The 26,181-nt window shown below is 46.7% G+C and overlaps 1 protein-coding gene across 1 annotated transcript; it reads right to left on the bottom strand.

Moving 5' to 3' along the window:
- Positions 1 to 9,200: 9,200 nt before the first annotated feature.
- On the bottom strand, positions 9,201 to 11,423 carry LOC120842116. Its single transcript, XM_040213141.1, has one exon. It carries the CDS (start codon positions 11,421 to 11,423, stop codon positions 9,201 to 9,203), a length of 2,223 nt encoding a protein of 740 aa, XP_040069075.1.
- Positions 11,424 to 26,181: the final 14,758 nt, after the last annotated feature.

Below are 26,181 nucleotides of genomic sequence, written 5' to 3' on the forward strand. Positions count from 1 at the left end.
TGCGATGCGTAATAGGACAATACAAACAAAAATATGCCTTAGAATTCCTTTTGCACCCCCAAAATGATGTGTTTTTGAAGGTAAGGTACACAATATTCTTGATTCAGAAAGTGCCTCAGCTGTACAAATGCATATGCAGTAAGGGCACTCGCCAAGCCTATTCTCCTCAGCTCTGTGCAGGTTAAGCCAAGTTAGAGTATAGAGGTACACGCTCACTGATAGCATGAGAAAGGCAGGGAGAAGTCTCCGTTGTTCCACCACCAGCCCGTCTGCTACCTTCGATGACGTTTCAGCGCCTCATGAGCCTGGAGCAAGCACATCTGTCCAAAGTGGGGTGAAAAGCACAAGCACGTGCTGGAGGACGCCCAGCCATTCTCTTTTTGTCATCGGCTATTCTACATATTTTAGTATGACATATTTTTAAGTGAGAAAAAGTATTGCAAATATGCAGTCCAACTTTGACCATAATACAGAAGTCTGATAAAGATAACAGTTGCCATTCACCATTTTCCAAATAAGTGCTCCCACCTATCGGAACATCTACACATGTGGTGCGTGAGTGGGTTCAGGACTGAGACGCTAGAAAATGAAGCGCTCACAAGGCTTGTCTGGCCCTTCCAACCATGCGGGTACATTCATCGCAAATCCCAGATTTTTAGACAAAATGATTTAGAATAAGCAAATCTTGTCTACGCCCGAGGTAGAACATTGAATTGTGATTCCCCCATATTGTGCCAACCATCCTTCAACCTGCGGTACCACCTGCAAATGAACTATGTTGTGCTGCGGCACGCGTCCATGCTGCCTGCTTGAGAAGAAAACCACTGCTCGTGTTGAAGACGACATCCCACAATGTACAGGCAACAATGTTTAACGAACTAAAACAAAATTGATATCATTCAATAGACACAGATAGGCTTACAAAGTGTCGACACCATGATTGTTGTTGTTGGTTTTACTCCTGCATACAAACATAAGTGACTTCCTCCCTCCTCTGATGTACAGTAAAACCCCCTTATCTTCGTGGCCCCTATTTCTTCTCGAATCGGTCACAGAGGACATAATCACAGCCACTGAATTCTGCAAAATCAAAGGCCGCGAAAATTAAAGGTTTGCCAACATTAAAGAGTTTACTGTTCTTCCGTGTGTCACATAATGTTAACATTTCAAGGAGGCTGAAGGTATTGGTTAAAGGAAAAATTGACCTATGAAAAAAAAAAGCCCTTCTCCAGGTTAGGCACGCGAGGTTCTTTTGCACTACCTATAAGGCGCAAGTTTGTTTCGGCAGAGCTTTTGGTAAAACGGAGTCACAAAAGTAGCTATAATTGGCATCAACTATTTTGTGCTGCATCATAAAGCTAGAGTAGATTCCACAGTGCTTCGGCACAGCGCTGTTTGTTGCGAGAGCATATGTGGTTTATTGTTGCATCCCATTTGCATGATCTAGAGAAACTAGCGCTGACACAGTTGGAGCACACCAAAAAAAAAACAGCCGACTGTGGAAACATTGAGAGATGCACACATGCAAACTGTGCATTTCTTAAAAACGGATTCGAGCAAAGGTAAAAACAATATGTATACTTACGGCGGCCATACTTGCCTTTCCCAAGCATGACCACTTTTCCCTCGGTAGCACCATCCAGTAAGCACCAGCAACACGCCCATGAGACGCCGCCGACTCCTGGATTGAATGACGACCCGCCTGATGTCTTGGAAGGAGATCCGGAACACTGCTTTAGGCCAGATGTTTTATCTGGTGGGGCAGGGACTAAAAGTAAAAATAAACAAATTTATCTGAAGTGCTACATTCCTATAGCATAAACTCTAGAATAGCAGTATTTTTTTTTTGAGGTCAGTGATGCATTTTAATTAAACACAAATGGTTGGTTTATAACTTTATATGATGAACCAGCAGCCCCTATTTTCCTTAAGTGTAACGGAGTGTCTAACGTTACGTCCGACGGAACCCGAAATAAAAATTAAAGTTACGCCCAACGTAACTGTCAAGCATTCGAGTTGCGTCCGACGTAACCCAAAATAAAAATTAAAGTTACCGTATTTACTCGAAAATAGGTCGAACCCTATTTATTGGATCCACCAAGAACAAAAAAAAAAAAAAAAAAAAGCAAATATAGGTTGATTTTTTTTTTTTTTTATTTTTAAGAACAGGGGAAATTTTGGGCAAAAGAAAGAAAAAAACCTTTATTTACATCACTCTCAGCTAAATCACGGGGCGATGCCAAAAACTTCATCACCGTCAGAACTTCTGGACATGTTATCATCGTCCCAAGCTTCGTCAGCTGGGTAGACATCCTCGCAAATTGGCAGCAATACTTCACTGACACCGTTGTAAAATGACGACAGGAAACGAAAGAAGGTGCGAAGCGACGGAAGACAAACTACAAAGACGCAAGCAAAGCCGCCGTGTCGCCATGAGCAACACGCGAGCCGAGCCACCTCAAGCAACTTACAAAAATAACATTTTTTTTTTTTTTTTTTTTGTGCGCGTTTGCGAGGATGGAGGGTAAAGTGCATGGCGCATCGCGGTCCTCTCCTTACCCGTTGCCCAGCAAGGGGAACGCTAGAGGCGCGATGTCGAAATCCGACACCCGACTGGCCACCGCGGGCGGCGAGCCATTTCGGCAACCAAAAGCTTTTTGAAACAAGAAGCGGCGCGGCTCTACGGCAACGCCGGCTCGGTGACTCGATAGCTTCATGCCTCCGGTAGGGTCGCAAAATTTGGTCGCGAATGTAGGTGTCGAAATTCTTTAGTCACAATTTCCGAAAAGAAGAAAAAAAAGAAGAAGAAAAAAAGAAAAAAAAAGAAAAGGTCGCCTTATATTTGGATAAACACGGCAGTCAGCCGCGCGACGAGACACACATTATGAAAGCGATTGGTGCGAGCGACCGAGGCGATGAGCGACGTTTTCTAGAAGCCCAAGAATTGAGCGGCGCAAGCAGCGAGAGTGAGAAATCTTCGGCGCTCGGCGCCGGCACTCGTAGCTTCTCGCCGTCGCTCGTCTCGTTGATCGCTATATTGCTTACATGCCGTTCAGAAAGGCGCTCTAAGTGCTTACCATTGCATTGGGACCAGCCTCGCATCCAACCGTAACCAGTCTTGACTTTTTTTTAAAGCCGCCGAGGTAGAAGTTAACATCGTACATGCATCGTTTTCAAGCATGGCTCCTCGTTCATTGCTCGATTTATATTTTCCGTAAATGACAAACCGCAATGAAGCACAATTATTCTAGTTCAAAATTGTTACGAACACTTGGCACGCATGCTTACACTGTAGCGCACCTAACGTAATTTAAAAGTAGAACGAAAACGGGACGAGATTCGCTTACCGCTTCACGGAGACAGACGTCTTCGGATCCTAGGCCTCACGGCTGAACTGGGAAGTCGCCTGCGGTCCGGCGATCGGACGAGTCGAGCCGGCCTGACACAGGTTGACCACGCCTGGTTGAACTATGAGAGGCGCCGTCGAGTTGAGAGCCAGAGACGCAGTAGAAACGGACCGTAAAACATCTGTCCCCCAAAACGCAGAACGAGCCAGCGATGCCAAAACCGCCAAAACCACTACGTCGCCATCTCCGCGACGACCGGAAGCGTGGAAGCCGGGAAGTCAGAAAAGGCGCGACAGCGGAAGCCACTGGGCGGAAGCTTTACGTTTCGGTTTCGCTTTTCTCCGACGCCGGGTTTGCGGCTGGTAGCGACGACGCGAGGGGCCACGAAAAGACGCCGAGTTGGCCGAGTACGAGTCACGGCCCACGATACGAGCAACGGGCCGTTTGCCGCTGTCGACCGGCGATGCGGTATCCGCGGCTTGGTGTCACGATCGGTTTGTTGCCGTGCGCGCTGACTCAAAGCTCGAAGTTACGCAGTTCCGTTCCGGCACCAGCCGCACCACGTTTTCCGGTGCATCGCACGTGGAGGCCTTTCGACGCATTTAGTGACCGTAAAGATGGTGCCCGCTGTCTTCGGTGCTGTAGAAGAAGTTGCGAGACGGAAGAAGCATCGAAACCAAGGCGTTTAGGACTCCAGGCCGGGCCGCCGGTTCACTCTGAACGAGAGGCGACATGTGTGCGCACGCTTTGAGGAAGCCTCCGCGTTTCGCCGCGCCAGAACTCGCCGATCGCGACCGTACCCCGAGTCCGAGAGGCTCTTGCGCAGCCGGGAACGGCACCGAGGTAGGAGCTGCTCGTTCTGCGCTACCATGCAGTGCTCAACAGTGCTCAGGGCTCCCGGTGTCGTTCGTGCTTGCACCGATGTCTTTGTGACCCCTTCGGACACGCAAGTCGTACTTCGCAAAGGTTTGGACGGGGCCGCCCACACCGAGCAGCTCCGCTATATTCTGCTTAGTTATGATCACAATAAAAGCTTGCGTTTGTTCTCGGGAAAAAAATTGCGGGACCGCTCTCCGCGCCGCCGACGAGATTGGCCGCCTCCATGTTCTCAGCTGTTCACTCGCTCCCGCAGCGAGCGCCTTCCGATAATCCTCCCCGTTCCAAAATGCGATCCGATCTCCGTTTACATGGGCTGAATGAATGCGCACTCGACATCTCGATCCACCTCTGTCTAGCGACTTTAATGCGATGCGCTTTGCGCATTATGCCGTTTACATGACCGCATATGGAATGCGGCAACTAAATTCAATACGACTAAGTCGCATTCATGTAAACGCGGCTTATGTTCTTTTTCGACATGTATGGTGTATGTAACGATACCGGTGGTAAACGATGGACGTTATGTTGGAAGACGGCGGTCGTCTTTCTGCATGTATGATTTGGTTATACCGGTGGTCCTGTGGTATAAGCGTTTTTTGGAAAGATGGCGGTCGCCTACGTCATCGGCCGCAAAATCATACCAGCACACCGAATCATATCGGCAAGCAAACTGGCTGCCAGTATAGGCAGACCCGGAGCCATAGCGGTGCCGGTATCTCCAGTTATGCAGAAAGCCGAACCAAACTAGCTGCATACATAATAACAAGAAAGTATGGTGGTGTCATACCCGAACTGTACAAGCAGCAGGTTTGTTTCTTGTACGTTTTTCCAATAGGGATGCGCTTTAATCATACACAAATGGTTGGTTTATATGATGAACCAGCAGCCCCTATTTTGCTTAAGTGTAACGCAGTGTCTAACGTTACGTCCGACGGAACCCGAAATAAAAATTAAAGTTACGCCCAACGTAACTGTCAAGCATTCGAGTTACGTCCGACGTAACCCAAAATAAAAATTAAAGTTACCGTATTTACTCGAAAATAGGTCGAACCCTATTTGTTGGACCCACCGAAAATAAAAAAATAAATAGTTCAAATATATGTCGACCTTTTTTTTATTTTTAAAAACGGGGGAAATTTTGGGCAAAAGAAACAAACCTTTATTTACATCACTCTCAGCTAAATCACGGGGCGATGCCAAAAACTTAATCACCGTCAGAACTTCTGGACATGTCATCGTCGTCCGAAGCTTCGTCAGCTTGGTAGACATCCTCGCAAATTCGCAACAATACTTCACTGACACCGTGGTAAAATGGCGACAAGAAGAAACGAAACAAGGTGCGAAGCGACGAAAGACGAACTACAAAGACGCAAGCAAAGCCGCCGTGTCGCCATGAGCAACACGCGAGCCGAGCCGCCTCAAACAACAAACAAAACTAACTTCTTTTTTTTTTTTTTTTTTTTTTTGTGCGCGTTTGCGAGGATGGAGGGCAAAGTGCATGGCGCATCGCGTTTCTTTCCTTCCCCGTTGCCCAGCAAGGGGAACGGTAGTGGCTAGAGGCGCGATGGCGAAACCAGGCGAAACAACGCGATGGCGAAACAACCACCTGCCACCGCGGTTGTTTTCGTGCACCAAAAGCGTTTTGAAACAAGAAGCGGCGCGGCTCTACGGCAACTCCGGCTCGGTGACTCGATAGCTCCATGCCTCCGGTAGGGTCGCAAAATTTGGTCGCGAATGTAGGTCAACAATCTTTAATCGCAATTTCCGAAAAAAAAAAAAAAAAGGTCGGTTTATATTTGAATGAACACGGTAGTCCGCCGCGCGACGAGACACACATTATGAAAGCGATTGGTGCGAGCGACCAAGGCGATGAGCGACGTTTTGAGAAGCCCAAGAACCGAGTGGCGCAAGCAGCGAGAGTGAGAAATCTTCGTCGCTCGGCGCCGGCACTCGTAGCTTCTCGCCGTCGCTCGTCTCGTTGATCGCTATATTGCTTACATGCCGTTCAGAAAGGCGCTCTAAGTGCTTACCATTGCATTGGGACCAGCCTCGCATCCAACCGTAACCAGTCTTGACTTCTTTTTAAAGCCGCCGAGGTAGAAGTTAACATCGTACATGCATCGTTTTCAAGCATGGCTCCTCGTTCATTGCTCGATTTATATTTTCCGTAAATGACAAACCGCAATGAAGCACAATTATTCTAGTTCAAAATTGTTACGAACACTTGGCACGCATGCTTACACTGTAGCGCACCTAACGTAATTTAAAAGTAGAACGAAAACGGGACGAGATTCGCTTACCGCTTCACGGAGACAGACGTCTTCGGATCCTAGGCCTCACGGCCGAACTGGGAAGTCGCCTGCGGTCCGGCGATCGGACGAGTCGAGCCGGCCTGACACAGGTTGACCACGCCTGGTTGAACTACGACGGGCGCCGTCGAGTTGAGAGCCAGAGACGCAGTAGAAACGGACCGTAAAACATCTGTCCCCCAAAACGCAGAACGAGCCAGCGATGCCAAAACCGCCAAAACCACTACGTCGCCATCTCCGCGACGACCGGAAGCGTGGAAGCCGGGAAGTCAGAAAAGGCGCGACAGCGGAAGCCACTGGGCGGAAGCTTTATGTTTCGGCAGAGCCTCCTATACACCTTTTCCGCGTAGTCGTCGCCATCTTGCGTGTTGCAGCGACAGCCGCGCCGTCTGGCGTCTGGCGTACGGTTGTTGTGCGCCCATTTTGGTATGCGGAGAGCAGCGTTGTTCCTAGCTCCCGCGTTGTCCCCATTGACCCCGTGCATCGTATCTTCATTGTTTTCCCTTCAGTGAGTTCTTAATTTGTTTGTTATTGAAAGTGTGAATTACTCTTGTGTTCTGGTGTGTTTATTCGCCCTCATGGCGCCCGTTGTTGCGCCAACAGCACCGAGAGGTTCGTCGCCAGCGTCGCCGGTAATCGAAATCGGAGGCATGTTCACTTTTCCTGAGGACGTTTAGCAGTGTTTACTCTTCGCGTGTTGTTGTTTGTGAAGAATGACTGCCTTCTGCGAATTACTAACGGAGGGTTTGTATGCGCGAACGAGGGCGACCCTGGGCATAGAAGTATCATCGTTTAATCGTAGAAATACTCACAATGGGAGTTGGCGACGCGGGCCGAACGGTTTATTGTTATGGTGCACCGTCGAGGTACGATCGCTAGTACCGGGACATCTCTACTTCGTATGACGCCCAGATGCTTCGGAACTATTCAGGAGATCGGGGTGAAAGGGGGGGGGGGGGGGGGGGGGGGGCGAGGACGACGACGATTTTGCGCCCTCTTTTTGTATTGTTTCCATTAACGTACTTTAACGGGTGTCGCTACCGAGCAACACACAAAATTATAGTGCACATCCTCGTAGGAATGAACGGAATGAAAAGCAAAACATGAGTAGACAATAACAATCATTACACCCAGGGTCTTACATTTGCACCACAAGCTGCAAAATTCGTTCTGCATTTGTCTTATCGAGGCCTGTTACTGCACTTGTAGATGTCTGTTTCTATACTGCCTATTTGCTTTTTTTTTTTATGTGCTGATATTGCATAGCTTCCCCGCTGATATCAGCGGGGAAGCGATGCAAAATGTATACGTTACAGCCGCATTCGCTTTGCGACTTCTTGTGTTCGGTGCACAATTTGTCGCGCGCTATCTTCCGTTTTCGGAAATTGCTGCTGCAGCCAACGACTGCGCAGTGGCAGCCCGATGACCAAATATGCGCGGACATGATACATCGACGTATTAACCCACGTTATTACAACTCACTTTGCTGTCAAGGGCTTCGAAACCCATTTAACGCGCACCACTTCAGCATCTTGCCAGCCGGCTAGGCCTGCTCCCGCATACCGGAAGTGTTAGAGCCGGAAGAACTATTCCCGCTGTGCGCCGAGTCGCCGAGTCGAGGCTACGCACGTTACGCGCTGGGTCGAGGTTAGACGGAAAAGGTGTATATAAGTGTACAATGCCCGTCAGCTCGTGGCTCCGGCAATGCAAAGGCGGCCGGCAAAAAGTGCGTGTGGTTCCCGCGTGGCGGCGCCAGCTAGGCGTACATGTTGTGTTGTGCGGTGAAGCCCATGACCCTTCCCGAAGGGAGCAGAAGATTCGCCGGACGTGCTCGGCGGCCAAATGGCCAAATATCGGCGTGCACGGCGGCAACTCGGTGAGAACCCCATGAGCCGCTGTGATTGGACTCGAACCCCGGATGAGGAGCAGTATCTGGGTTACAACGCAATCTTAACCTGAGTTGTGCGTAAGTAGGAAAAGCGCTGCGGTATTAATAATTTCCGCCAGCAGGGTTTGCAAGCTCGAACGTCAGAAAAGAGCAAAATTAAGGTCAGGCAAGGCAGTGAAACGTCGGTCGAGAGTTCGGCTTTCTATATTACGCAGTCGCGCTGGTCAAAGGCTTTCCATATGATAATATTGCATCGTGTCTAAATTTTCAGCATGTTGAATTATCTAAATGAAAAAAAAAAAAATGTTACGTCGTGAGCAGTGATAAGCAAGAATCGAACTGTGTCTAAATAAGGGACAGCAGTTCTCCTGAAAGAAGTTTTGCAACAACATTTTGTCTCCCTTTTTTATAATTGATGCGTTTCAACGCATTAAAACAAATCCTAGCAACACAAAACATTGCTGCAGTGTTGTGCTATGTATGTTACCGGTGGAACGTGATCGAGTCACGTTGCAATGGCGAGTGCTGGAAATCCGACCAAATTTAAGGGAAAACCGACTTGTAGCAGGTGCTGGATTTATTAGCGGGAGTAAAGGCACCCAGTAAAAAACAAATATAATCTTTATACATATATCATATAATTTGCGCAGAAAGACCAACTCGGACACAAAATCACTAAATGCCAAGGCCAAATAAAATACATATGAACAGAGTTCCGCTTGACTAAAGGTAGAAAAAGAAAAAAAAACACTGCTCTAATCTACCTTTGCGTGCACTCTACCTCACCTTCTGAAACTTCCGAGATAGAGGCTTTCGTGCAAACATCTTAAATCTATCGTTCCTGTCTGTGTGACAGAAGGCATAGTTAGCAAGGAGCGGTCTGAAGAACTTTGTGCAGACAAGATGGATCAGTTCACAGCGATGAGCCTTGTTGTTCGTTGGGCAGAGCAGCAAAGGAGAGTCATACACTGCTGGCAGTGCAAACTTCACAAGAGTTTCGAGGGGCTGCCAATTCCTGAGGTTGTACGACAACACATCCGCTGCAAACATCCTGAGGACATTGAGAAGGTGGGCAAGTTCATCTGAGGTATACAAAAGGCCTCCCCGGTCCAGGTGGTTTGTGATCCCTTGCAAGGCACTGTTTGTCTTCGGCTTTGTAAGAAGAGGTATGCAGAAGAAGCATGAAAAGTGTTCTTGTACAACACGGGCAATGTAGCCCCCAACATGCGCTGTCGCCGACAGCTCGAGGCTTGGCAGGTATTGTACATTGGGATCTGACAGCTTTTCTAAGATTTCCGCTGCACTCTGTGGAAGTTGGAATGGCGTGGCAGCTGACACTGTTGGTGGTATGCACCGAATTGCTGAAGTCATACCCGATGAGGTCGAGGCAGCATGTGACACATTGCTCTGCTGGGAAGCTGTGATGAGACCAGTCTTCAGGATCTTTTCAATTCCTGAGATTGCAGCCCGAACGCTAAGCTGGTCATTGCACCCCTGAGACCGTCTCAATGAGCCAAACAGGGACTCAATGGCGTCGCTGCTGAACTTCCTGGTCAGTACAAATCCAAACTCTTCCTTGGTGAGAAGGTGTTGTACACATGCAACTGTCGAGTATGTTGTCAAGAGAAGGGCTTCGTAGGTTTCTGTCGTCAGGAACTGTGATGGGCTTGCCGTGCTCTTGATCTGCTCGAGATAGGCTGGGAATGAAAACTCGAGCCATTCCAGACGAGGGTCGTCTGGGTGATCATACTGGCGCACATCTGGGTAGCGTTGGTGTATGTGTTGTGTGCAGTTACTGGTATCATGCAAAATGAACCAGCGGTACACAGAGTCCATGAAGAAGATGGTTGGTCCTGCGTCCGCATACAGTAGGTCACTCGTATGGCCAGCTTGTTCCTGGAGGTGCTTGAGCACAGCTGTCACTTCAGGGGAGAAGAGCTGGACTGCTCTCTTGGCATTCATTTTCTCTATGTTGCTAGGGAAAAGATGTTTGCGACTCAGGAACCTGACTGGCTTGACAGCCGCCTCTCTCTGGAGCTCGTACAACTTCTTCAGGTAGAAGGACTTGATCTCATTGTCCTTTCCAAAGTTGCGTTCCAGGAATTGGGACCGTATATTCTTCAAGATGTGAACATAGTCAAAGCTAAGGAACAGAATCCTCTCCGGGTCATTTGGGTGCAGGATATGATGTGTAAGGAGTCCCCCACAAAGCTGCTTCATTGCATTGACATTCACTCGGTGATTGTCAGTTACAATCCGGAGTACTTTGAAGCCAACGTCTTCCACCTTGCCCAAGACATGAAGCAGAAGCTTGGCCAGTTCGGTCCCTGTTAACCCTTTGGTAAAAAAGTAGGCAACAGGGATCCGGTATGGAATGCTGAGCCCATTCATGAGAAAGCACAGCAGCGAATTTGCCAGGATGGGCTGCTTGGTCTTTTCAGTCAATGGTCCCAGGTCCACTTGGCCCACAAAGACATCCTGCTGCTTGTTGTACTGCAAGCTCTGTTTGATCTGCATTTCATCAATAATGAGAGAGCATGTCCTTGATTGTGTGTTTGCCAGGTTGTGTAGTTCTGTTTGAAGCCGAGCCTTCGCCAAGTCGCTGAAGCCAGTTTGACCTGAGGCAGCTCCAATGTAGCTTTGCAGAGTGTTCCTGCTGGGAAGTTTAAAAAGCTCTTCAGACCTTACGTGTTCATAGGCCTTCGTAGAAATGTGTCTCAGCAAAATGCAGTGACGGATGGTATGTTCTGTCCACCTTGGGCTTTTCTTGTGGTAGTTCTTTACTTGGTCGACTAGAAACATAGCCGATATGTTCTTTTCCTTTGCTTGTTCACGGATGTTAAGAAAATTTGTGACATCATCTTCTTCCCTCAGGTTTCGCAACTTTTCCAAGTCTTTTTTGTATCTGTCAACCGTGTTCTTGAGTCTCTCCACTTGGTTTCGCAGGGTGGTGACTCGTCGGGTCCATCTACGTTTCTCTACGGTTAGTTGTGCTGACATTTTTCGAACGTTTGCCAGTGTTCCTTGATGGGTGAACAGCACTGGCTGTTGGCATGGCCTGCTGTCTGGCACTTCTGATGCCTGCCTGTTTTGGGGCTCCAAGGTGCTCGCTGGAGATGTCCAGATGATTTGGATTCGTTCAGCACCTTCATTGCACAGAAAGGAGGTCGGTGGAGTGTCCAGTGTAGAGCTTGATGTCGCATCAGTCACTTGCGAACTGCCTGTGTCCAGGCATTGCCTCTTCTAGGGAACTTCTGATGAATATGGAGTGCTGCACTTCCTTCTGATAGCGTCCTTCATCTTAGTGATATTTGAAGGCGGCATGCTCCAAAAGATGCTTGGGATAGCGCCTTTCTTCAGCTTTCGGCGTTTGCCCTCAACATAGTCGGATGGCACAAAGTGCCGACTGTAAACCATGGAGTAGGTTGATGGCAGCCAGTCATCTCTCTTGATTGCTTGTAGCCAGCTCGCTCGTTCATCCGGGTCTGACGGTATTTCGTGGAGTGCAAAGTTCCTTTCTTGACCTGGCTTCCGTCTGCTTGAACCACAATGTGGTATGCAGCAGGTCATGCCTGAAATAGGACGTCATGATTAGGGCCAAACCATCCTTTTCTCTTCCTTATCTGAATATAATAGTGATCACTCGTGTATCTGCAATTAAATGCTTTGTCATCTTCTGTGTGTAACATTCTTTACATATGTGAACTTCGACTGATAAACTGAGCGCATTGTCGTAAAAGGAGTATGTTCAGTGTTTGTTTGTAACATATTTGGGGTTCTGCGTATTGGATTTCATTTCCGAGCAAAATGCATGCAGAGTTTTTCGGAGTTTTAGTTTGTGGTACATGAAATTCAGAGTGGCTTTTCTAGCCGAAGTGAATGAAAGGTAGAAAGCAGCAGTTTCCAAATTTAGTAAAGGAGCCTTTTCATGTGTGAAACATATTCGATTGTGGTTGTAGGGAGGCTAGCTTATTTTTATTACAAAAGACTAAACAGCAATTTTGTGACACCTACAATTGGAAATTGACACTAAAAACGAAGTGAATCGTAAGCTGGCTCGCGGAACCACGGTGATATAAAGGCCTGTTGGGTTTATTAAAGCTGGCAGACCCAAAAAATTTCGAGTTTTTACGACAAATTAAATTGACAAAATTTATAAATAACAAAATTTTTTATCGGCAAGTGTTTTCTGGTTTTTATTGGCTTTCTTCAAAAACGCAGAACCTATTACAGGTTTAAAGGGACACTGACAGTGTATTTATGCTTGCCAAGGTTTTTATTTGTACATTACATATGAGAGCCCAACTACCCGGAAAACGATTCGCTGCTCAAAATTTGTTTTCTTTCCGATCGAGAACTGGCCGGTTTGAGTCGCGCTTTTACTCTCTTCTCTGTGGCCATGTGCCGTTTTTTATGGTTTAGACACAACCACCAAAGATCAGAGTCGTACGTCATCGAAGGCAGGCACACAATATTAGAAATGGAAAAGACATATGATGCCTATTATTTGTGGCTTCTAAAAAGCTGCAAATACGTTGTTTTGGGGGGAAAGAAGTATCACAGCCACCTCTCTCCTCTTCCTATATTTCTTCTTCCTCCCCAGTCCATTAAAACTTGTTGGCCTAGTTGCTTCATGGTGCCGTCTAGTAGTGTTTGCGCGACAGAAGAAAGTAGAGGGGCTTGTCCGTGTCTACTCACTTATTGTCCCTTGTGTCGCACAAAAACTTCTAGACTCCCCAGTCCAGTTTCGGTTTCGGTTTCAAGCAGTTGCGTTTTTTTTTTTTTTTAACTTTATTAGAAATATACGTGACGCTGTAGCAACATATTGATTCGATAGTCTTCTGATACCATAATAAATCGCCTGGCAAAAAATAAAAAAAAAATTTTGGGGGGTGTCAGTGTTCTTTTGTTTTATAATGGTTTATTTAACACCACTTGCGAAGTACACAAATGTTTGTGAATAAATGCTTCGAAACTCAAGCTGGATTTTCTCGGTTGATTTTTCAGAATGGTAACATGTTAGCTACTGGACCACTTCCTTAAACTATCACCCAGGAGTTTGTTTTTCGGCACGTATATGTGTTTGTAGTCATATATATTAGCAAGTATGCTAGCGCTAAATGACGCTGATTTATTTCAATATGATGACCTGCCTATGGAGATACTATGTAAATGATGCCTAGCACGTACCAGTGCTGATATATGCACTATTTTCGCTCCAAACAGGCTTCTAAAAATACGAAATGTCACCACATCTGTAATAAAGATAAATTAATCCTCATACTGATATGTGGTCTACGTGTCAGATGACACCTAAATAAATCGCAAAAAATTCGTATTTGCGAGCTACAACACTGTAATTTATCACGCAAGTTCGGCTAGGTGGTGAATTTAGTAACTTAAAATATCAAGAAAAATACTTCCCGAGTCAAAAGTTACAAGGGAAAATCGATAAATTACCACGTATCTCGATCTATAAAAAAAAACCGTGGTTGTAGGCCATTGGGGTGCTTGATTTAACAAAAGCGTGGACGGGACAGCCTTGATATCGTCCCCCGTTTTTGTCTACCAAACGTCCCAGTGGCCCACAAGATTGTGGCTTCACCCAATGTCGGCCCATAGAACTTTGCTTGTTTTTTTGAGTGGGTCAAGTCTTTCCTTTTTTTTTATTTTCAGAAATAAAATTCACTACCGAGCCGAACTTCTGCGGGCAATTACACTGTCGTAGCTTGCAAATCCGATTTCTTTAAAGATTTATCTAGGTCTCGTCTGACATCTGGACCACGTACGCTGTATAAATTTCGGTAATGTACGAAGCGCAAGAAAATGATTTCTTTTTTTTATGTGCTACTGGCAACTGATGAAAGCAGGCGAGACATAGACATGAAACCGATATAAGACATGAGATGTTTTGACGAGGGGAGAGAATGGCAGATCAAGAGCCGAGCTGGTATATGTGCAATTTTAAAATGACAGTTGAACCACCAAAATATAGCATTCCGTAGTTTTCTTATACAGGCGTGCTATAAAATTATTTGAGACATACGCTACTTCTCTGGAAAATTGTTTGACGGAACATTAGGACGTTTTCGCGTCTAGAATGCTCCGTCTTGGGGTCGCGCATGCAGTTGCGCCGCTATTTACCGGGCTTGTGAGAGCACTAAATGGTAGCTTCGCGGTGATTATTTGCGTTCATGTTCATTATATTATTTAGAGTTATTCTGTTACTCACCTGCTAACAGTCGTTGCACGCCGTTTCCGTCCCCGCCCGAGAAAGCGCCGAAATTCCGTTTTAGCAGACAAAGCGTTCGGCGGATGGATGGATGGATGGATGAATACGGCTGAGCCCTTTGGATCGGGCGGTAGCTTACGCCACCTAGCCATTTTGTTTTACCATTTAAGCTTAGAATATTTAAATGTGAAATCTATATTCACACCGCAGTGCAAAGAAAGTGAGGCGGTCGCGCCGCACCAGCGCCTCCTGGCTACACTTACCTTGGTTTAGCACAGAAGTCGTTTGATGGCGCCACTTACCCGTACACGGCACGTGTACCGCCCTGAAAGCGGAGCTGACAGGCATAGTACACTTATCTAGGAGGCTCTGGTTTCGGTTTCGCTTTTCTCCGACGCCGGGTTTGCGGCTGGTAGCGACGACGCGAGGGGCCACGAAAAGACGCCGAGTTGGCCGAGTACGAGTCACGGCCCACGATACGAGCAACGGGCCGTTTGCCGCTGTCGACCGGCGATGCGGTATCCGCGGCTTGGTGTCACGATCGGTTTGTTGCCGTGCACGCGGACTCAAAGCTCGAAGTTACGCAGTTCCGTTCCGGCACCAGCCGCACCACGTTTTCCGGTGCATCGCACGTGGAGGCCTTTCGACGTATTTAGTGACCGTAAAGATGGTGCCCGCTGTCTTCGGTGCTGTAGAAGAAGTTGCGAGACGGAAGAAGCATCGAAACCAAGGCGTTTAGGACTCCAGGCCGGGCCGCCGGTTCACTCTGAACGAGAGGCGACATGTGTGCGCACGCTTTGAGGAAGCCTCCGCGTTTCGTCGCGCCAGAACTCGCCGATCGCGACCGTACCCCGAGTCCGAGAGGCTCTTGCGCAGCCGGGAACGGCACCGAGGTAGGAGCTGCTCGTTCTGCGCTACCATGCAGTGCTCAACAGTGCTCGGGGCTCTCGGTGTCGTTCGTGCTTGCACCGATGTCTTTGTGACCCCTTCGGACACGCAAGTCGTACTTCGCAAAGGTTTGGACGGGGCCGCCCACACCGAGCAGCTCCGCTATATTCCGCTTAGTTATGATCACAATAAAAGCTTGCGTTTGTTCTCGGGAAAAAAATTGCGGGACCGCTCTCCGCGCCGCCGACGAGATTGGCCTCCTCCATGTTCTCAGCTGTTCACTCGCTCCCGCAGCGAGCGCCTTCCGATAATCCTCCCCGTTCCAAAATGCGATGCGATCTCCGTTTACATAGGCTGAATGAATGCGCACTCGATATCTCGATCCACCTCTGTCTAGCGACTTTAATGCGATGCGCTTTGCGCATTATGCCGTTTACATGACCGCATATGGAATGCAGCAACTGGATTCAATACGACTAAGTCGCATTCATGTAAACGCGGCTTATGTTCTTTTTCGACATGTATGGTGTATGTAACGATACCGGTGGTAAACGATGGACGTTTTGTTGGAAGATGGCGGTCGTCTCTGTGCATGTATGATTTGGATATAACGGTGGTGGTGTGGTATAAGCGTTTTTTGTTGGAAAGATGGCGGTCGCCTACGTCATCGGCCGCAAAATCATACCAGCACACCGAATCATATCGGCAAGCAAACTGGCTGCCAGTATAGACAGACCCGGAGCCATAGCGGTGCCGGTATCTCCAGTTATGCAGAAAGCCGAACCAAACTAGCTGCATACATAATAACAAGAAATTATACTGGTGTCATACCAGAACTGTACAAGCAGCAGGTTTGTTTCTTGTACGTTTTTCCAATAGGGCTTTACTCGTAGACAACTTACGGAGGGTGTTGTGTCCAAACCGCAGTGACTGGGACTCACAGTAAGGCAACAAACAGATAGTCATCGTGGCTCCAATTTGAGGCTCATGAAAAGGGTCTAATAAGCCCCTTTCTCGTGAAGTGCGCTATCAAAAGCGTTGCACATAGGCGAAACCCTCCCTAGGTCGTCTTTCTTTGGATTACTTTTTTTTATTTCATTTACTGAAATAAGAATAATGTCAGACGATTAACGTTCACGGTGTTGGTTTAATAATGCAACGACTCCAAGCATCCACTTTGAGCTTTACACCAACCATGACTCTTGCCCTTTACAACCCTATTGGAAAAACGTACAAGAAACAAACCTGCTGCTTGTACAGTTCGGGTATGACACCACCATACTTTCTTGTTATTATGTATGCAGCTAGTTTGGTTCGGCTTTCTGCATAACTGGAGATACCGGCACCGCTATGGCTCCGGGTCTGCCTATACTGGCAGCCAGTTTGCTTGCCGATATGATTCGGTGTGCTGGTATGATTTTGCGGCCGATGACGTAGGCGACCGCCATCTTTCCAAAAAACGCTTATACCACAGGACCACCGGTATAACCAAATCATACATGCAGAAAGACGACCGCCGTCTTCCAACATAACGTCCATCGTTTACCACCGGTATCGTTACATACACCATACATGTCGAAAAAGAACATAAGCCGCGTTTACATGAATGCGACTTAGTCGTATTGAATTTAGTTGCCGCATTCCATATGCGGTCATGTAAACGGCATAATGCGCAAAGCGCATCGCATTAAAGTCGCTAGACAGAGGTGGATCGAGATGTCGAGTGCGCATTCATTCAGCCCATGTAAACGGAGATCGGATCGCATTTTGGAACGGGGAGGATTATCGGAAGGCGCTCGCTGCGGGAGCGAGTGAACAGCTGAGAACATGGAGGCGGCCAATCTCGTCGGCGGCGCGGAGAGCGGTCCCGCAATTTTTTTCCCGAGAACAAACGCAAGCTTTTATTGTGATCATAACTAAGCAGAATATAGCGGAGCTGCTCGGTGTGGGCGGCCCCGTCCAAACCTTTGCGAAGTACGACTTGCGTGTCCGAAGGGGTCACAAAGACATCGGTGCAAGCACGAACGACACCGGGAGCCCTGAGCACTGTTGAGCACTGCATGGTAGCGCAGAACGAGCAGCTCCTACCTCGGTGCCGTTCCCGGCTGCGCAAGAGCCTCTCGGACTCGGGGTACGGTCGCGATCGGCGAGTTCTGGCGCGGCGAAACGCGGAGGCTTCCTCAAAGCGTGCGCACACATGTCGCCTCTCGTTCAGAGTGAACCGGCGGCCCGGCCTGGAGTCCTAAACGCCTTGGTTTCGATGCTTCTTCCGTCTCGCAACTTCTTCTACAGCACCGAAGACAGCGGGCACCATCTTTACGGTCACTAAATGCGTCGAAAGGCCTCCACGTGCGATGCACCGGAAAACGTGGTGCGGCTGGTGCCGGAACGGAACTGCGTAACTTCGAGCTTTGAGTCAGCGCGCACGGCAACAAACCGATCGTGACACCAAGCCGCGGATACCGCATCGCCGGTCGACAGCGGCAAACGGCCCGTTGCTCGTATCGTGGGCCGTGACTCGTACTCGGCCAACTCGGCGTCTTTTCGTGGCCCCTCGCGTCGTCGCTACCAGCCGCAAACCCGGCGTCGGAGAAAAGCGAAACCGAAACGTAAAGCTTCCGCCCAGTGGCTTCCGCTGTCGCGCCTTTTCTGACTTCCCGGCTTCCACGCTTCCGGTCGTCGCGGAGATGGCGACGTAGTGGTTTTGGCGGTTTTGGCATCGCTGGCTCGTTCTGCGTTTTGGGGGACAGATGTTTTACGGTCCGTTTCTACTGCGTCTCTGGCTCTCAACTCGACGGCGCCTCTCATAGTTCAACCAGGCGTGGTCAACCTGTGTCAGGCCGGCTCGACTCGTCCGATCGCCGGACCGCAGGCGACTTCCCAGTTCAGCCGTGAGGCCTAGGATCCGAAGACGTCTGTCTCCGTGAAGCGGTAAGCGAATCTCGTCCCGTTTTCGTTCTACTTTTAAATTACGTTAGGTGCGCTACAGTGTAAGCATGCGTGCCAAGTGTTCGTAACAATTTTGAACTAGAATAATTGTGCTTCATTGCGGTTTGTCATTTACGGAAAATATAAATCGAGCAATGAACGAGGAGCCATGCTTGAAAACGATGCATGTACGATGTTAACTTCTACCTCGGCGGCTTTAAAAAAAAGTCAAGACTGGTTACGGTTGGATGCGAGGCTGGTCCCAATGCAATGGTAAGCACTTAGAGCGCCTTTCTGAACGGCATGTAAGCAATATAGCGATCAACGAGACGAGCGACGGCGAGAAGCTACGAGTGCCGGCGCCGAGCGCCGAAGATTTCTCACTCTCGCTGCTTGCGCCGCTCAATTCTTGGGCTTCTAGAAAACGTCGCTCATCGCCTCGGTCGCTCGCACCAATCGCTTTCATAATGTGTGTCTCGTCGCGCGGCTGACTGCCGTGTTTATTCAAATATAAGGCGACCTTTTCTTTTTTTTTTTTTTTTCTTCTTTTTTTTTTCTTCTTCTCGGAAATTGTGACTAAAGAATTTCGACACCTACATTCGCGACCAAATTTTGCGACCCTACCGGAGGCATGAAGCTATCGAGTCACCGAGCCGGCGTTGCCGTAGAGCCGCGCCGCTTCTTGTTTCAAAAAGCTTTTGGTTGCCGAAATGGCTCGCCGCCCGCGGTGGCCAGTCGGGTGTCGGATTTCGACATCGCGCCTCTAGCGTTCCCCTTGCTGGGCAACGGGTAAGGAGAGGAACGCGATACGCCATGCACTTTACCCTCCATCCTCGCAAACGCGCACAAAAAAAAAAAAAAAAAATGTTATTTTTGTTAGTTGCTTGAGGTGGCTCGGCTCGCGTGTTGCTCATGGCGACACGGCGGCTTTGCTTGCGTCTTTGTAGTTTGTCTTCCGTCGCTTCGCACCTTCTTTCGTTTCCTGTCGTCATTTTACAACGGTGTCAGTGAAGTATTGCTGCCAATTTGCGAGGATGTCTACCCAGCTGACGAAGCTTGGGACGATGATAACATGTCCAGAAGTTCTGACGGTGATGAAGTTTTTGGCATCGCCCCGTGATTTAGCTGAGAGTGATGTAAATAAAGGTTTTTTTCTTTCTTTTGCCCAAAATTTCCCCTGTTCTTAAAAAAAAAAAAAAAAAATCAACCTATATTTGCATTTTTTTTTTGTTCTTGGTGGATCCAATAAATAGGGTTCGACCTATTTTCGAGTAAATACGGTAACTTTAATTTTTATTTTGGGTTACGTCGGACGCAACTCGAATGCTTGACAGTTACGTTGGGCGTAACTTTAATTTTTATTTCGGGTTCCGTCGGACGTAACGTTAGACACTCCGTTACACTTAAGGAAAATAGGGGCTGCTGGTTCATCATATAAAGTTATAAACCAACCATTTGTGTTTAATTAAAATGCATCACTGACCTCAAAAAAAAAAATACTGCTATTCTAGAGTTTATGCTACAGGAATGTAGCACTTCAGATAAATTTGTTTATTTTTACTTTTAGTCCCTGCCCCACCAGATAAAACATCTGGCCTAAAGCAGTGTTCCGGATCTCCTTCCAAGACATCAGGCGGGTCGTCATTGAATCCAGGAGTCGGCGGCGTCTCATGGGCGTGTTGCTGGTGCTTACTGGATGGTGCTACCGAGGGAAAAGTGGTCATGCTTGGGAAAGGCAAGTATGGCCGCCGTAAGTATACATATTGTTTTTACCTTTGCTCGAATCCGTTTTTAAGAAATGCACAGTTTGCATGTGTGCATCTCTCAATGTTTCCACAGTCGGCTGTTTTTTTTTGGTGTGCTCCAACTGTGTCAGCGCTAGTTTCTCTAGATCATGCAAATGGGATGCAACAATAAACCACATATGCTCTCGCAACAAACAGCGCTGTGCCGAAGCACTGTGGAATCTACTCTAGCTTTATGATGCAGCACAAAATAGTTGATGCCAATTATAGCTACTTTTGTGACTCCGTTTTACCAAAAGCTCTGCCGAAACAAACTTGCGCCTTATAGGTAGTGCAAAAGAACCTCGCGTGCCTAACCTGGAGAAGGGCTTTTTTTTTTCATAGGTCAATTTTTCCTTTAACCAATACCTTCAGCCTCCTTGAAATGTTAACATTATGTGACACACGGAAGAACAGTAAACTCTTTAATGTTGGCAAACCTTTAATTTTCGCGGCCTTTGATTTTGCAGAATTCAGTGGCTGTGATTATGTCCTCTGTGACCGATTCGAGAAGAAATAGGGGCCACGAAGATAAGGGGGTTTTACTGTACATCGGAGGAGGGAGGAAGTCACTTATGTTTGTATGCAGGAGTAAAACCAACAACAACAATCATGGTGTCGACACTTTGTAAGCCTATCTGTGTCTATTGAATGATATCAATTTTGTTTTAGTTCGTTAAACATTGTTGCCTGTACATTGTGGGATGTCGTCTTCAACACGAGCAGTGGTTTTCTTCTCAAGCAGGCAGCATGGACGCGTGCCGCAGCACAACATAGTTCATTTGCAGGTGGTACCGCAGGTTGAAGGATGGTTGGCACAATATGGGGGAATCACAATTCAATGTTCTACCTCGGGCGTAGACAAGATTTGCTTATTCTAAATCATTTTGTCTAAAAATCTGGGATTTGCGATGAATGTACCCGCATGGTTGGAAGGGCCAGACAAGCCTTGTGAGCGCTTCATTTTCTAGCGTCTCAGTCCTGAACCCACTCACGCACCACATGTGTAGATGTTCCGATAGGTGGGAGCACTTATTTGGAAAATGGTGAATGGCAACTGTTATCTTTATCAGACTTCTGTATTATGGTCAAAGTTGGACTGCATATTTGCAATACTTTTTCTCACTTAAAAATATGTCATACTAAAATATGTAGAATAGCCGATGACAAAAAGAGAATGGCTGGGCGTCCTCCAGCACGTGCTTGTGCTTTTCACCCCACTTTGGACAGATGTGCTTGCTCCAGGCTCATGAGGCGCTGAAACGTCATCGAAGGTAGCAGACGGGCTGGTGGTGGAACAACGGAGACTTCTCCCTGCCTTTCTCATGCTATCAGTGAGCGTGTACCTCTATACTCTAACTTGGCTTAACCTGCACAGAGCTGAGGAGAATAGGCTTGGCGAGTGCCCTTACTGCATATGCATTTGTACAGCTGAGGCACTTTCTGAATCAAGAATATTGTGTACCTTACCTTCAAAAACACATCATTTTGGGGGTGCAAAAGGAATTCTAAGGCATATTTTTGTTTGTATTGTCCTATTACGCATCGCAGGCACGTAGCCAGGGGGAGGCCCATGGGGCCCGGGCCCGGGCCCCCCCTTCCCCCTCCCCCTCCGAAATCTTCCATTTTGCATGTGTCCTCCTCTCCCCCCTTCTCCTCATACAGCATTTTGTCATGAGTGGGCCCCCTCTGAAACAAAATCCTGGCTACGTGCCTGACGCATGGACTCCTTCAACTTAATGCGGAGTCGACCCACCCTGTTGAAAAATTTAATGCCTGCCAGGTAATTGTTTTGCATTTAGTTAATATATCAGTATTCAGTTGGGTATCCCAAGTCATTAGTCGTTGAGATGCAGTCTCTCTGTAAGTCAGTCCTGTTTAACATTCATAAAACTGCTTGTCAAATAATGGCACTGTCGAGGACATGTACTCGGCTCGAGCAATCGCTGTGCACAAGCTGGTCGTGTGGATACAGGCAGCAAACATCCCGGTTGAAACGTCCTTCCTCGCAATGTAGCTCAAGACTAGGTCAGGGCCCCACTCACAAACGTCTATACTTTGCATCTCTTTAAGCTGGACCACTTTTGACACTACAAGCCATTGCAGCGAAAACAGTGTGACACACGATTGTAAGCTCGACGTACCATGGCATCCAACTAGAAGGTCACATGGCTTGCAGCTTCTGCCGTGGTTAACTTTAAACTGAGATAGTTTGGAATAATGCTCTCGGTTTTTAGTGTTGCCCGGCACGGTTAACAATTTGGTGATATAGTGCTGCATTGAGAAATCTGCATTCGTGACTGTATCACCTTATGAATGCATACTAGCTATTAAACTCTCCATTCTGCAGAGAAATGAAATGCACTTTGCTTCCAATTGCAGCTACTTCTGGAACTTCATGGTATGAAGCACCTTATGGCTGCAAGCTCTGACCGATCTTGTTCTCTGGTCTGCGCAGGCCCATTGCAGGGAGTCACTCCGAGAGCCTCACCAGAGGTTCCTGCCCGTGGTCGTTCTAAATTTTTTTGTTGTAGGTATGCATCCTTTCTGTCTTTCCCTTAATTGTACTCGGGCGCTTTCTTTTCATTGTCGCAGATTTGCCTCAAAATTAATTCAGCATACAAATGGATGCTGTACAACTGTATCCCGCATATTTTGTTCAAGATAACTTTTCTTTGCGAAAGTTAGATTTTTTTATGAAGGTTAGTTTTTTTTGTTTTTATTTACAAATTTATTTGAGTTTCCATGGGCAACACTAAAACGTTATGCCATGGGCAAGGACAAGTTCACTGCTCTAACTTGTTCTCAACTGATTGCAAGAAATTTTGTTAATGTCGTGAAACCTCTTTCCAGCACTTGCTTGGCAGCATGAAAACAAATTATACATGGGACATACTCTTTTTTAGACTGCTTGCTCATTCTGCAGGTCTGCCTTCTATAGATGTCGTGCTACTGGAGAGCAGGTGAATTCGATTGTTGGTTTTGCCATTGCTTTTTTTTTAGCCGTTGTCTTAATAGTTCTTTTAAATTTAAAAATTTTCCTAAAAAGCAAGTTGGCAAGAATATCTAGTTTGACTAGTTAGCTGAAAATAGTGATCTAGTACCCTTTAGTCAGTAAAATAGATAGTGTGCGCCGCTGTTAGTGTCAAGTAGAGATGCACGCTTTTTAGGCATTTTGCGCAGGGTGGTACCAATTTTTATTGGTTAGCCTCTTGGTGCGCCAACTAAACTCTTTCTATCCAGACACCTGCCCTTTGCTTTTATTTGGCAGGCTCTGGCAATAAAATAATATAGTGTTATTCCTCGGTGGCTTAATAACCTAAAGAAAGAAGTTTCTCCATGTTTAAACGCAAACTTTTATAAAGGCAAAAATGAAATAAGCCAGTAGCAGACGGCACATAGCCTCAACAGTGCTCCGCGCCAACAGCGTTGCGTCAAAATAGCGGTCTTCTCCTTTTTGCTGCCTTCTCTCTCCCTCCTTCGGCGCTCTCCTCCCTTTCCTCCTTTCCGGCACCTTTGTCACCACACCCACTGGCTAAACTCTCCCACTATACAGCTCTGCATTGCAGTAGTAGTTTTTTTTTATAGTCTTTAGAGTTAAATGTGAATATTTGACAGAAATCTCCCAGGTTGGGGTGAAAGAGGGTTAAATGAATGCATTTGATCATTCGCCTTAATTCGGTACCCATCATTTCAAGGCCTGTGTGGCCTCGTCCTGGGGTGTGCCTATGACTGTGGCTGTGAAGGAGCAGTTTTTTAATAGGTACAAGTACAAACTATAAAAACAAAAGGATCTATGTGCTGATCACGAAAGAATAGGCTAGCCATTCTAATGTAGCTCTGCCAAGTACTTGATTGTGATTTGTTTTTATTTCCAGCTACTTGGTTGCCTCAAGATCTGGAGATCCTAGTGGCCACAAGCTTGGACTCAATCTTCTTCTGTGGTCCGGCCAGGACCATGGGGGAGGTAATCCCAGCAACAAGAGCATCACAGTATCTCCCTGCCTGTGACTTTCGATTAGCATCACGACAAGGGAGTCCTCATGCCACCAAGTGTTAGGTATGCTACTCGAAATAAGCATTCTTACCTATTCTTGAAGTGAAACAGCAAAAGCACTACTAAGCCTAAAATGCAAAAAAACATTCAAATCTCGGGTTGGATGGAGTTCCAATTACAAAAAGGCGTCTGCAGACATGATTCACATGTCAACTTAAAGCCCACGGGTGTAGGTTCGACGGAGTCACAGAAATAACTTCCCGCAGATGGCTTCGCTAGTGCTATACCCAAACAAATTCTTAAAATAATCATTGTGTTACGTTGGTGTCATCAATCTTATGTACCTAGCCCACCCAGCAGCCGGGAGATGTGAAATAAAAAAAAATGGGAACTTGCACATTGTCAGCTCTGCAAAGATAATATATTGAACCGAGCGTAGCACATTCAACTTAAGAAAGCAATTCAGTGCAGGCCTAGTTTTAAGGTTCACATATTTGTTATTGCCCTTCATAATGAAGTAAAAACTGCTTAAGTTGTGGCCCACTACAGGCTTTCTATTAGTGTTAAAAAGTGTTATGGCAGTTTGAACAGCTCGCTCCAAATATTTTCTTGAAATGCATAGGTTTATGGAAATTATTATGTGGATGTTTGCAGACAGTCATGGTGAGACCAATCTTTAGTGCCAAGTGTTTCACTTATTCAGAGTTGGTTGAGACTGTAAATATTGTAGGTCGCAAATTAAATTTTTATGGTATGCAATGGGCACAATCATCCGTAATGACTAGCTCTACCTAGGGGAACTTTATACGTTTACTACGGCAAGATGGTTTCGCAAAACTAAGTATTTAGTTTATTCAACTCCTGCACTAACCTTCTCTCTAGAAACTTTTTATATTCTTTACGATGCTGAGTTAGGATTCTGGAAGTAGTTTTTCTAGAACTACGCTAGACATTTCCAGTTCATCATTTTTCTCGCCAAGCATTCGAGAGAGCCAAACCCTGTAATATATGGATGGAACTCGCAGAATGATGCGACTGGCAGTTTGAAACATTCGGCACTGTAACAGTAACAATGACATGTCACTTGCCTATGTAGTGCTCATTTTCGCAGATCAAACTGCTTTTTCCGTCTGCACTCATTTTCAGTGGACTCATTCAGCGAACTCGCACCCGAGACTGCAGCGCTGGGTTCTGCGAAATAATTTGAATGAAATAGATGCAGCAGGTTTCTTTGAGTGTGCGTCTAACACGTATTCTTCATATTGAATCTGCTACTGTATTTATGACCATGTCCTTAATTGTATCCACATTCCAGCTTATTTTTATTTTGACATTTGAGTTTTCTTCAGTACTTTTCTCAACATCTGTGCTTGTTGAGCCGTACTCAAGACCATACATCTTGTCTTTCCCTATTACATTAATATATAAAACTGTTGATGCCGAGTACGTACCGAATCTGTCGTGCGAGTTAAATAAGAACCAATAGAAAGCTCTACAAAGGAAATTTTGTTAAAGGAGGCTGTATAAGCATTAGAATAGCACATGCCATGCTAAAACAAAAAAAAAATACAAATTCTTGTTAGGTTGGCAAGGATGACACTGCTGTGCTGTTTCTGATGTGTCACAAAAAAAATCAGTGCCATACAGTATTCCTTATGGAAATACAAACTGTCGAATTCGAAGCCTAGAAGTTTTATTCAAGAATGTTCCTCAATACAAATGTATTTAGAGATCTGAGCCACCGGCTCATACATGACTATGTGGCGAACATTCATTTTCATGTGCATTATAGTTTACAAGGTCTAGTCTGCATTGATTTATTGCATTCATGCTGAAACTGGGAGGGGTTCTCTGGGTATGAATAAAGATATAAACATTTCTTGAAATCAAAACATTTGAGAACGGACAAAAGAAAGGATCTGAGAACCT

The sequence above is a fragment of the Ixodes scapularis genome, unplaced genomic scaffold (genome assembly GCF_016920785.2).
Source record: "Ixodes scapularis isolate PalLabHiFi unplaced genomic scaffold, ASM1692078v2 PGA_scaffold7__128_contigs__length_106722199, whole genome shotgun sequence".
Taxonomy (NCBI): domain Eukaryota; kingdom Metazoa; phylum Arthropoda; class Arachnida; order Ixodida; family Ixodidae; genus Ixodes; species Ixodes scapularis.